This window comes from Melospiza melodia, chromosome 16, assembly GCF_035770615.1.
Source record: "Melospiza melodia melodia isolate bMelMel2 chromosome 16, bMelMel2.pri, whole genome shotgun sequence".
Classification (NCBI taxonomy): Eukaryota; Metazoa; Chordata; class Aves; order Passeriformes; family Passerellidae; genus Melospiza; species Melospiza melodia.
Genome location: NC_086209.1, coordinates 8,715,092 through 8,727,251, shown reverse-complemented (window position 1 = coordinate 8,727,251; position 12,160 = coordinate 8,715,092). Strand labels below are relative to the sequence as shown.

General features: G+C 47.7%; 1 protein-coding gene across 4 annotated transcripts in view; it reads right to left on the bottom strand.

The window, feature by feature from the left end:
• Window positions 1-3,255: 3,255 nt before the first annotated feature.
• Window positions 3,256-12,160, bottom strand: part of PASD1 (PAS domain containing repressor 1) — a 53,019-nt gene continuing 44,114 nt past the window's right edge. For all 4 annotated transcript variants that reach the window (XM_063170531.1, XM_063170532.1, XM_063170533.1 and 1 more), the window contains 6 exons: window positions 11,558-11,716; window positions 10,866-11,066; window positions 9,856-10,061; window positions 9,194-9,286; window positions 8,528-8,738; window positions 3,256-7,308 (listed from right to left, as the gene is read on the bottom strand). In XM_063170531.1, the coding sequence (XP_063026601.1) occupies window positions 7,138-7,308; window positions 8,528-8,738; window positions 9,194-9,286; window positions 9,856-10,061; window positions 10,866-11,066; window positions 11,558-11,716 (1,041 nt within the window). In that variant the 3' untranslated portion in view covers window positions 3,256-7,137. The remainder of the gene's footprint in view (window positions 7,309-8,527; window positions 8,739-9,193; window positions 9,287-9,855; window positions 10,062-10,865; window positions 11,067-11,557; window positions 11,717-12,160) is intronic.

Sequence of the window (12,160 nt, the reverse complement as noted above, 5' to 3'; positions counted from 1 at the left end):
ATAAAATATGGTATGGTAGAGATCCTGTGGAGGAAAGCTCTGCCAGTGTAAAAGCTGAGAAATGTTGACCTTGAATCTTTGGTAGCTGATGCTAGAAGGAATTTAGAGAAGGAGGGTAAGAGCTTGTGTTTTAACAACAACAGCAAAGTAAGTGGGGAGTCTTGCTAAACTAGTTTAAAACATCTGTTTCCAAAGCCTGTATGACAATCTTTCTCTGCAGAGCAGCATTATTTTTATATGTGCATGTTTTTTAAAGAAGCAGAATGGGGATGATGGTTTTCAGAGGCTTTTTGTGCAATACTAGTGTGAATGAAGAATAAAACAAATTTCTGACTTGTGTTACAGGCACTTTGTGAAATGCCATCATTGCAGTTGGTGTTAAATTTATGAATTATGTCTTACACTCTCCTCAACACTCTCAGGTATTAATGTAAAATAAAATTTGACTGAAAAAGTCCAAAAGCTGTATCATATATGTGGAGAATGAGGAAGCTTTTTTCAGAAGCCTTCACAAAGTAATTGCAGCTGATACAATATACTGCTGATTTGTATTTTTATGTATAAAATAAAAAAATCTGAATTTATCCATTTATGTGGATATGGATAGGGCCACTCTGTATTACTTTTTAAAAATGTTTTCACAAAGTTGTTCAGAAATACAAAGCAGATGATGTTTTTCTAGTCCAGGATTTACCCAGATAAGGTTTGATCAGTGAATAATTCTGCAAATAGCCATGATGAAATTAATGGAGCCTTATGAGAATAGATACAGCTGCCCCTACCAAAAGCTTTTGTAGGTTTATGAGAGATTTTGTTTATGTCAACAAGTAGTCAAGGCTGTAAGCTATTTGCTAATGAAAGTAAAGGAATATTTTCAAATTCCTTAAAACTCAAGGAATTTTTTGATTGAGAGCCAAGATGTGAAGATCTAAGTGCAGAAGAAGGTGAAGGAACTTGCAAAGTACAGCAGCCTTCTGTTGTTACCTGGTTGTAAAAAGGTGCTCAGTCTGTACAATGCCCTTTTCTATTAGTGCCCACCCAAGAGACTGCAGAGCCTTTGCCAGCTGGGCAGTAGCTCTTGTCAGATGTCATATCCATGTATGAAGAGCATATATATCAAAATAGATTTAAGGTGATGATGTAGGGGGGAACACTAACTTTAATTAACTGCATGGATTTTTTTTGTTAATTTTATTTATATTTTTTCCCAAAAGGGGTGGTGTCTTTAAATTGTTCCTGTAATACAGCTGCAGGCTGATCCAGGTAGAGTAGTCACAGTGACCAGGCATCCAGTGTCAGCAGGATGGAGGCTGGCAGCATTCAGGCAATGGCTCAGCTGGCAGGTTCTTCCTTTTGGAAGCTCTGGATCATGGGGGGGTTGTTTGGGGAGATGTGGCTGCAGCAAGTGCCAATGATTTCCAAGGAGTGTAACCCAGAGGTTTTATTTGCTGAGCTGCTTCCTCAGTGCACCATAAGCTGAGCTCTGCTTGTGACATAGGAACTCTGGAGTTAGTGGCTATGTTCTTTCCTTCCCTTTCCTATTCCAGCTCCTTCCATCCCTACTCCAGACAGGCTGACAAATAGGTGCAGGTTTAGCTGGGACTGGTGGAGCTAGAGCAACAGCAGCTCATTCCCTTCCTCCACTCCTGGAGAGTGATGCCTTGGCTTCACAGCCCTGCCCAGTCAGAGACAGAGATCCCTGTGCTGTGTTGCTTCTTGGCCAGGTGAAGTTGGTGATACAGAGATGGCCCCAGACTCCCATCACATCCCCTGAGGGTGCTGGGTGTGCACATGAACAGGAGGCAGCTTGGTTAAGTGAATTCTGTTCTGTCATTTCACTCACCTGTGTTACTTTTTTCTGTAAGTTTCCATGAAGTTTTCCACCTTTATTTTCAGGTTCAGTCATAGGAAATAAATGAATGTGCATCATTCAGTACAAATAAGACAGCTGTAGATTGCTATAGCCACTGATGCTGTTTGTCCAGCTTGACAATTGCAGTGCCTGCTGCAGTGGGACTTGGCAGCTGTGCCATGGTCACCCCTGCTGTGGGGGACACTGCACAGTTCCTGCTTGTGGCTGGGCAGTTGTTGCTGTGTGCTAAGATGCCTTTTGTCAGAGCTAACCAGTAGCCTGGGGACACAGCCAGCAGAGCTGGGATGTTCCTGGTGTTGCCATGTGGAATGTGCTGCTCTGGAGCCTGGCTGCTCCCTGTGCTCTGGGTGACCAGTGACAGCCCTGACCTCCACAAGGAACTGCCTGCTTGGCCTCTGTGTGCCCAGCTCAGGGGAGGGAATAGCTCAAATAATAAAAATACCAGCTCTTTCCACCGTGGGGGACAACTGATGGTAACTAAACCAGCAGCATTTTCCAGGACGTGGAAGTGGCTGCTGCCATGTGATACAGAAAAATCACTTTCTGTTTCCATCCATTCCTAAAACAAGCCACTTGTTCATCACTCTAATGGCTAAATAATAATGTAATTTTAGAAGAGTTTGCTACCGTAGTGACTAAGAAATTGCTGTGTGTTGATTTTATCAGAATTTTCTCATCCAATTGTACCATACAGGGTTCTTGATTGTGATTGCTGTTGTTCTCTGGACTAAAACAGAAGGAAATAACTCTGATTTGTTTCCAGAAAAACAGGCTATTTTGTCATTTTTGCTATAGCTTTGTCACTTTACCAAGACGGCAGCACATGTTTGTGTTGACAGATTGGCTTTTATACAATGTGTTGTATGCAGAGGTACTGTAAGACAAATGGGGTGTTAAATAAAATATTGTTTCCCTTCAGTAAAGAACCTCTGTGTTTGAGGCATTATTATTTCCTGTGATGGCCTGCTGTGGAAGTTCCTTCAAGAGTGTGGGTCATGTTAAAGCCACATTTAGTCAGTGCTTTGCAAAACAAGGAGCAAGCCAAAGCCCCTGCTGGGACAGCAGCCTCCCAGAGGAGGAGGAAAAATGGAGACCCACTGAGTTGGCTTCAGTGCTGGGCTGCTGAGTACTGGCACTTGCTTTTCCCATCCAAATTCAAACAAAGTGTGCAGACCCTGATGCCTTGTTCTTTCTAATTTATGTGTTGCTCCTACTGCCTCTGGCACTCGTCACAGCAATCCCAGTCCTTGTCCTGAGCCCCATCCCTGCAGCTGTCCATGCACATGGACACAATAGCTGCTGCTCTTGTCTCTCCTGGAGAGCAGGGATCAGATCCCCTAACAGACCCACACCACCCAGGGAATAACAACATACATAGTGTGTAAGAGGTCCTACAAGTATTATTTTATTTCTTCTTAATTTTTTTTAAATACTATGTACAATCTGTTTAAAGCTTGTCAAAATGCATGGGCTCCAATTCAATGGAGCTGTGCAGGGACATAGATTCAAAACAAGAATAAAATCTTTACTGTTCATCTTCATAAGACACTTACTTTTTCCCATTACAAAATACTTTTAAGAATAATAACATTTATAAATGTATTTATATTCAACATCATATAAAATAAACCAAGATTTATACTCAATTCTAGAGTTTTTCTTATTTTCTTTTTTTTTTTTCCTTGCGTGGACTATATACAATATATACAGTAACTCCTCATTGTGTTTGTCAAATCAGCCTGATTATACCCACCAGGCTTTAGCTTATATGTACAAATATGCTAAAAGTGCAAGACTTTATTATTTAAAGCTGCCTGTGTTTTCAGAGGTCTGGAATTGTGTGGCCTATATATATTTATATATAGATATACATCTGCATACATATAAATGTACATTAAAAACACGTATATCTATATATAGTTATGGTATATAGGTATTTGTGTACTAGAAAACCTCAGAACATTTATGACTGATAGGTCAACACCGACACTGGAGGCCAACCCTGCTGCCTTCAGTCACGTCCCTGCCCTCTGCTCATCACCAACAAGTCACACTTTTGTTTTCTTCTAGGAGGCTGGGGGGGCATGAACCAAACCTACCAGCAACCCTCAATTCCAAATGAGTCATAAAAGCACAGGTCATAGCTAACACCGAGGTAAACAAATACAAATCAACCTGAATAAAGACATCTTTTATCCATCTGTTTTTTTGAGAGTGACAATATAAGGCAAAACCCCCCTGGCCCCGACTCAGCCTTGCCCTTGGCTGGAGGCAGACTGAGCAAAGACCAAGCAAGCCCCAGAAAGGGTCGGTGGGATTTTGTCCTTTGGAACATGTTGAGAAAACAAGGCCCTGCTTTGAGGCAGTGCCTGGGACTGTGCAGCCCCCACCCACCAGCAGCGAGGCCAGTGGCTGGGGGGGCTTTGAGAATAAGGGGGCACGTGATAAAGTGCATTTTTAGGTCTCTGCTTTTAGCAAGGCTGGTCTAACATGTAAACATCCTCACCAAGCTCCTGTGCTCCTGGCTGGGAGCTGTGAGCAGGGGCTGTGGCCCAGCCCCGTGTCCCTGCAGCCCAGGGCAGCCATCAGCAGGGCTGTGCCCCATCTGGCACACCCACCACCCCCACTCCCCCAGAACCCCTTCCCAACCTTATTTATTTTTAGGACTCGCTGTCAATGCCACAGCAATGCCAGAAAACTGCTCTGCCTCAGCTTCCTCCCTACCAAGCCCTGTTAAAAAATACATCCCTCAAGGCCCTGACCCCATCCACCACCACCTCTGAGATGTCTGTGAGTGCCACCTGCCATGGCTGGGCTGTGTGGTGCTGGGACACTGCAGAGCAGCCATGGGGATGCTGGGGTGATGCAGGTTTAATGGGGAAGCCAGGGAAACCACAGCCTTTCCCTCCAGCCAGCCACAGGCTGTGCAGTGCTGGAGCCCTAACACAGATATAGGTTTGCCTCCCCTCTAATGTTTTATGTGCCAAGGCTATGGTGGAAAAAAAATCCCACAAACAACTCCCAAAAATACAACCCCCTCCTACTGCATCCTCATGAGCAACCCCGCTGCCTTACAATGGGGAAAGGAGACCCTAAATCTAAGAGTGCTTTAAAAACAAGTGTTTCCTACCCTGAAGGCTCTGTGCTGGCCCTTCGTGCAGAACAAACCTGCAGAGCAGGGAAGCCCCAGGTGATGATATTTCAGCCCCAGATTGCCCCCCAAAGGCAGGTGTTCCAAATCCCAGTACCAGCAGTCAGGTGGCCCTGGCCCATGGCTCTGCTGTAGCCACGATTTCCTGTCCTGGTTTGAAACGGAGGGGCTGGCTCAGTGTCCAAGCACCCAGAGGCTGCATGTGCTGTGTGGGCAGGGTCTGTGCTGAGCCCTGGTATTGGACACAGGCTGTTGGGCACCTCATTGCCTCCATCCTGTGGGCAGCCACATTCCCCAGCACGCTGCATGTGGGGAAAAATGTCATTATGCTGCTCTGAACCCAGGATCCATCGTGTCTGGGAGCTGTGCATTCAGTGTCCCAGTCAAAGCCAATCATGCAGCTGCTTTTGCCCAAGGGAGGGGACCCATGAATAGCCAGGGGTTGGCACAGCTTTTTCACAAATCCACCTCTGCCCTGACCAAACACCAAAGCACCCCAGGGCCCTGCACCAGTCCCTGAAAGCTCCTGGCTGACCCCAGCTCCAGCAGCCTGTCCTGCCACTGCCCCAGGCAATGTGGCACAGCAAAACCCCATCCCCTGCCCGGGAGGAGCTGCTGGAACAGCCCCTGGAGCCCTGCTGTGCCCTTTTCTAAAACACAGGGCTACTGGCAGCTGCTTGTGCCAAAAGCTGCCCCACCAGGAACACCAGGAACTGCTGCAGTGCTGCAAGGGCCCAGAAACAGGCGTGCAGAAGGAAAAGAAGGAAACAAAAAAAAAAAACCCCAAAACACCATATTAAAAAAAAAAAAAAAAAAAAGGCAAACCCAAGCATTCTTCACTTGGTTTCAACAGACATTAGGAACTAATAACTCCTCTCTAAACCTTGCTCTGTCTGCCAGCTAGAGCTTTACTGCTCTGGTCCTAATGGTCCTCTGCTCCCTGGTCCTAACTAACCACTGCCTTCACTGCCTTGCAAAGTTTATAGTAATGGCCAAACCCATCTACATTTGGGCTCTAACAATGCCCAAAGTTAGTACTCAGCTACTAACACTCCAAAAATGTACTTTTAAAGTTTTCCTTTGGAAAGACACAAACAGTAGGGACACTTGACTATACACCCACTGAGGAATAAACTGGCTTTTCAATTCATAAATATAAACTTACAGTTAAAAAGTGACAATTTACAAAAATACAATTTATTGCTGACCCTATGGGCTTGTAACATCGTGTGTTGTGATTATACATTTTGGGTTTGCCAAATTGAAATATGACCTAGCAAAACCACAAAGTTTGCTGTCATATGCTGTTCTATGCAAGTTTGTTTGTTTGTTTTTACGAATAGAAACATTTACAACTACATCACTTGAAACAACAACAAAAAAAAAAAGGAGTAAAGATTCTTTGTCTGTAACCTGAAAAATATTTGGCTACAGGGAGTAAAAACCATACAAATTTATCTTCACTTGTTAACCAAAAATAAAACATGACAAATATTGAACTAGCTGCGATGTGAGCTGGTATAACAACAGTAAGAAATTCAGGCAAAAGTGGTGTTACATAAATTAGCAGCATTATCCAAACTCCTGGAAAAAAATCTGCGGGACTGAGGTATAGAAAAAGGAAAAAGAATTCACAATGGACCTACTACAGCAAAAGAAGTTATGTACATGGAAATCCAATGGTGTCCTGTGGACTGGTACAGTCTATGTGCTCCAAATGCTGGGCTTAAATTCACAGTGACTTTCAGCATTGAAGTCCTGAATGGAAAAAGGTTTTTTTCCATTGCAAACCGAGCTCCATGACGGCCTGATGCCGATACCTGCCCTCCCTGCAGCAATAGGCACCACTCCCAGTGGCACCATGGTGCTGGGCCAGGGCACACCCTGCTGCTGGAACAGCATCATGGAATACATCCCATGCATCTGGCTGCATGGCAATCCCCCCAAAGCAGGCCCCTGCAGCCATGCACCCCTGTCAGAGACCATCCATCCCTGCAGGCACACCTCCCCATGAGCCCGACCTCTCCGGTGCTGTGCTCTGACAGCTCCGTGCTCTCCCGAGTGCGCCGGGCGCGGCGGCTGCACTGTGTGCTCCTTGTCCCCACAAGTGACCTCAGGGCAGCTGCATCTCGGGCAGGTCAGGCAGGTTGCAGGGCTGGCCCTGTGTGTGGTGGCTCTGCTGCTGTGGGTGCAGGAAGTAGCTCAGGGGGTTCTGCTGCGGGGCGTGGGGCGGCTGGAAAATGCGCTGCGTCGGAGCCCCAGGCACCAGCTCGGGACCCTGCATCTGTTGGGAGACACAAACCTGAGAAGTCAGACCTGCCCCAGCACCCAGCTGTCCCTCTCTGCTGCAGGGCTGATGCTGAGACTCATGCCCCAGAGTGTGCACCAAGTCCTGAACCTGAGGGTGTGAGCTGTGCTCCTCAGGACGCTGCTTCTGTCAGCAAAACCAACAATGCCTGGAGAGCTCAGACCCATCTGTCCTAACAGATTTTGGGGAGCTCAGCAGGAATGGAGACCTCCAGAAGCTACTTGGAGGTACAATCTGAAGGATATGCAACTTTAATCTTTCACTGGAAAGATCTTCAGACAACCGAGGAAGAGGTCCTAGAGTAACCATGCACCCACCCATGGCTGGTACCTCAAAGACCTGGACTTGCTGTTTCACCCCTGTTAAAGGCACTGTGTCATCAAACTCTGGTTTACTGTGGCCCTGGAGCTGTTTATCTGTTCCAGCATCATCATTCTGCTGTGCACACTGCTGGTCCTCAGGACAGCAATGCAGCCCATGAGGACTCACCCAAAGCAGGGACGGCTCCTGCCCACATTTCCTGATAACAGCGATTCATTTCTCTCTTTAAATCCAGTCCTGTTGTGTGGCTGCTTTCAGCTGAACCTCCTCCTCTTGCTTTCTTTTCTATCTTTGCCTGGAGGACTGTAACTTAACCTCTGCCATCCAGGCAAGGCTTGGAGAGTGTGTTACTGATGAATTATTAGTTCCAACAACCCCTTTCCTTGGTGGTGTCACTAGTTCAGCATGTACTGATGTAAACTGTGTGCTGAAAACCCAAAATCACCGAGTCCAGAGATGTGTGTTGTGACATGCTCTTTTTTTTTTAAAGAAAGCTGTGATGGCAGCTGATAAAAACCTTGCTCTGATGAGATGTAACAGCAGGAGGTATGTTTCCAAAAGACCTTCTCTCCTATCATTTTTCATGACTACAGCAAGCTTCTTACCAGAGTTCCTCTGCATGAAAAGCTGTGTTTGAAAACCTGAGTATTTCTTCTGTGCACTATGTGATAACAGAGTTTGTTGGAAAATATGGCCTTGAGCAGGTGCAGAGTCAGCCTGGAAAGGCTGAGCACCTGGCTCTGTGGAGATACAACGGGAACAGAGGATGTGCAAAGGCCCTGACCAGGTTGGATGAGCCAGATAAGCCCCATTCCTTCCAAAACCCCCAACCCATCCCGACCCATCCCTCAGAAAGCTGCTCCTGCTCCAGTACCTGAAGGTAGAGGCGGTGCTGCTGAACCTGCTGCTGTGGCCACTGGTGCAGGTGCAGGGGTGTGCTGGGCTGGTGGGAGGCGAAGCTGGAGTGTGGGACAAGGAGGGACGGGGAGAAGATGGGCGGCGGGGCTGCAGGCCGGGCGGGGCTGCAGGTGGCTGGCGGCACCTGTGCTGCTGGGGGAGCCAGGCCCTGCTGCTCTGCAACAAACCTGCCACAGGGGGAAACCAGGCATGAGAACACACAGCCAGACCCTCCCTCAGAACGGGCACTGGGGGGCCCAGCTGCTGCAGAACCTGCCTGGAGCAGGGCTGGCCAAACCTTGCAGCCCCTGATCCCTGATTCCCCTCTGCCCACAAAGCATGGACTGAAAATTAAGGTTTTTAAGGTTGTACATTTTCTCTACGTCTTGGTCAAGCATTTTATGCTTTGCAAAGGCCAGAAAATAGTTCATTTTAATTAACTAATTAATTAATTAAAATACTTAATTTTTCATTTATCATAAAGGTCTTTGTAATTAAAAAATATTCTCATTTTTTCCTAACTGGCTAAACTTTTGTTTCACTTCAGACTGAGACTGTTTGTACAAGTTTTTTCATGTCTTTTTCAATGTCATAAAGTGTCCTGCTAAGACACTGCAGGAAAACAGGGGCCACAGAGACTCACTTTCCTTGCTGCCTGCTGGCACTGCTCTGCACGGGCTGGCAGCTGCTGTTGGCTGTGGGCATCATGGCTTGGATGGACTGATCCAACAGCATCCTGGGGTGGAAGGAAAACAGGATGGTCAGGGAAGGGAGAGGTCCAGGGTCCAAGGTCCTGTCAGTCTCTAGAAACAACTCCTTGAAAATCCTCCATGAAAGCAGGCTAGAAACCACTACCTCCATGAAACCACTACCCAGAAAACAAACTAATGAAATAGGATGCTCCTTATCACCTCACACTTCTCCTGTGAGTACTTGCTGAGAAGATTTGGATTGTTGAGACTGGAGAAGAGAAGGCTCCAGGGACATCTTACAGCACCTTCCAGTAAAGGGGCTAAAAAAGGCAGGAGAGGGACCTTTGGCAAGGGCATGTGGGACTGACTTTAAACTGACAGAGGCAGGGTTACAATAATTTATGGAAATATGGTGAGAAGAAGATTTAAAGCCCTGATGATACAGCAGGATGTGCACAGCACCCTGCCTGCCTGCACTCTCTGTGGGGTTCATCCCACAGAGGGAACATCCTCTCTCTGGCTGTGGCAAACCAAGCCCTGAGCCCAGCCACGCCTGCCCTCCTTGCTGCTGCTCCTGTCACTGCCCCAGGATGGTCCAGCAGGGCTCTGGTACCTGAGGCTCCTGTCCTGGCTGTACTCAGCTGGTGTTTGCCTCTCAGTGCTGTCAGTGGGCACCTGTGCAGCCACGGCGATGGGGTGAGCCTGGGAGAACACCATGGGGCTGTTGTAGAAGGGCACTGGGATGCTGCCCTGCCCTGGCACACACGTTTGCTGGCCTTGGCTTCCTCTCATGGGGTGCTGCTGCTTCTGCTGCTGTACCTGGAATGAAGACAGAGGTACCCTTGTAAGTTTTAAAGCTCCCTAATGGAAGGATAAAATAACCGCTCACAGTGGGCAGGTGGGAAAAGGAGAAGGAACAATAGGATATTGTCCCTGAACTGTAGTAGGAACAGTATATCTATTCAAGACCACCAACCCCTTAGCATTTATTGTCCCTGGCATCCCCAGACAGTCTTTTCAGAAATTAGAGTCCAAGGGTAAGGGCACAAAAGGCTTGAGGAGGAAGAGAACAGCTTAAGAGGGGAAGTGCAAATCTGAAGTCTGCAAGGAAAGTATCTTGTGGGTCCTTTAAAGCACCAGTGTTGGCTTTTTTGTTTTTGAACAACTCAAGTTTTTCTCATCTTAATAGTGGATTTAGGTCTAGTGGTGACAAAATTGTTCTTTCAAAGCTGCCTTCCAAGACTCCTCAGGCAGAGCAAAAGTAATCTCTTAAGATGACACCTACTCCTGTGCTATGAAACCACAACTCTCACTGGCCATGAATAACAAGCACGGTGTTGATGAGAGCCCAGACCTCCCATTCACATCCTCCCCGGGCACCAGCAGAGCTCCAGCACTCTCTGGGGTTTAAATGCTTTTTGGCTACCTGGTTTTTATTTTTATAGTTGAATGCCATTTGTGTCAGGAGACACTCGTTCACAAGCGTTCACAAGTGACTGCTGACACAAACTCCTCAGTACAGCCAGCACAGAGGGGATGCACCATGGCAGGGACCACGGGGCCACGGCAGACAAGCATTCAGGAGCCGGAGAAGCAGATGAGGAGGATGGGGCAGGCGGTGACCTGGGGGGCAGTGCCACAGGGGTCCCTGAGGAATGGCTGCGGCGACAGCAGCTGGGGGCTGCAGTGCTGCTTTGTCCCGGGCAGGGCTGGCTGCTGCGCCTTCTTGGCCGCGCTGTGCCGGGGCGTGCCCTGGGGCCGCCGGGGGCCCGGCTGCTGCACGGCGGCGTTGAGGATGACGGGGATCGGCTGCTGCATCAGCATCTGCGGGGAGAGAGGCACAGGAGCTGCTGGCTGTGCTGCCCGGCAGGAACAGCACTGCAGCAGCAGCACTGTCTCTAAATCCAGGGGCAAAATGAGTAACAGAAAATCAAATGTTAGCTTGTGTCAAGTATTTATTCAGAGCCAGGAATGTTCCAGCTCCATTGTGCCTGCTGTGTTTTGCAGGAGTGGCGGTGGGATCCAGCAGCACTAACCAGACATGGAACCACCAAGCTTTTTTGTGCATGGGAGACTTCGGATTAATTTGGGATTGCCTTTTTCTAAATCACAGAAATTACTGATTCAATACTCAGCCAGATATTGACATCACTCATCTCTCAGGAAACATCACTCCCACATCCAAATCCAAATTACCAATTTGTCAAGAGTTCATTCCCAAAAGATTTTGCCACAGACAATTTTGTTACTGCTGTGTGTGCTCAAAGGAAAAGCAAATGTTTGGTGAGTTTGGGGGCGCCAGGGGCAGCAGGTACCTGCAGGTTGGAGTCCTGCACGAGCTGGAGCTGCTCCTTGATGACATGGAGCTCCTCTTGCTGTGTTTTGATGTCAGCCTGCAGGATGCGAGTCCTCTCCTCCAGCTGCTCCTTCAGCTGGTGCATCATCCCCAGCTGGGTGGGGAAATGGTACACTGGCTGCAGAGAACAGAGAAAAGGGACCACATGGTAGGACCAGCTCTGCTACTCACATCCATTGCAATGCTGGATTCAGAAAAATGACTGCTTTTCAGCTTTAGCCATAAAAAATATGATGCTGACAAAAACTGGCAATTGCACATTTAACCAAAGTGCCACTGTAGTTCCAGAGCAGCAGCACATCTGGCTTACAGTGCCTCCTGCAGGGGTTGGTCTCTATAATTTCTGCATAGATGAAGTGTCTATACATGGGACTCTCCCGTCCCCTCAGGATAACATCCTGCTGGTTTGGGCCCAGCTGTGTTTTGGGGCAGACACTGCACCCAGACCCTTGCCACATCTCCTGGCTGGGCTTTCAGTTGTGCTGATAATGATATTTGGCAGATGCCAGGCCCGAGATGGGCTGCAATCCCACCTAGGGATCTATCCTTCACACCTACAGTG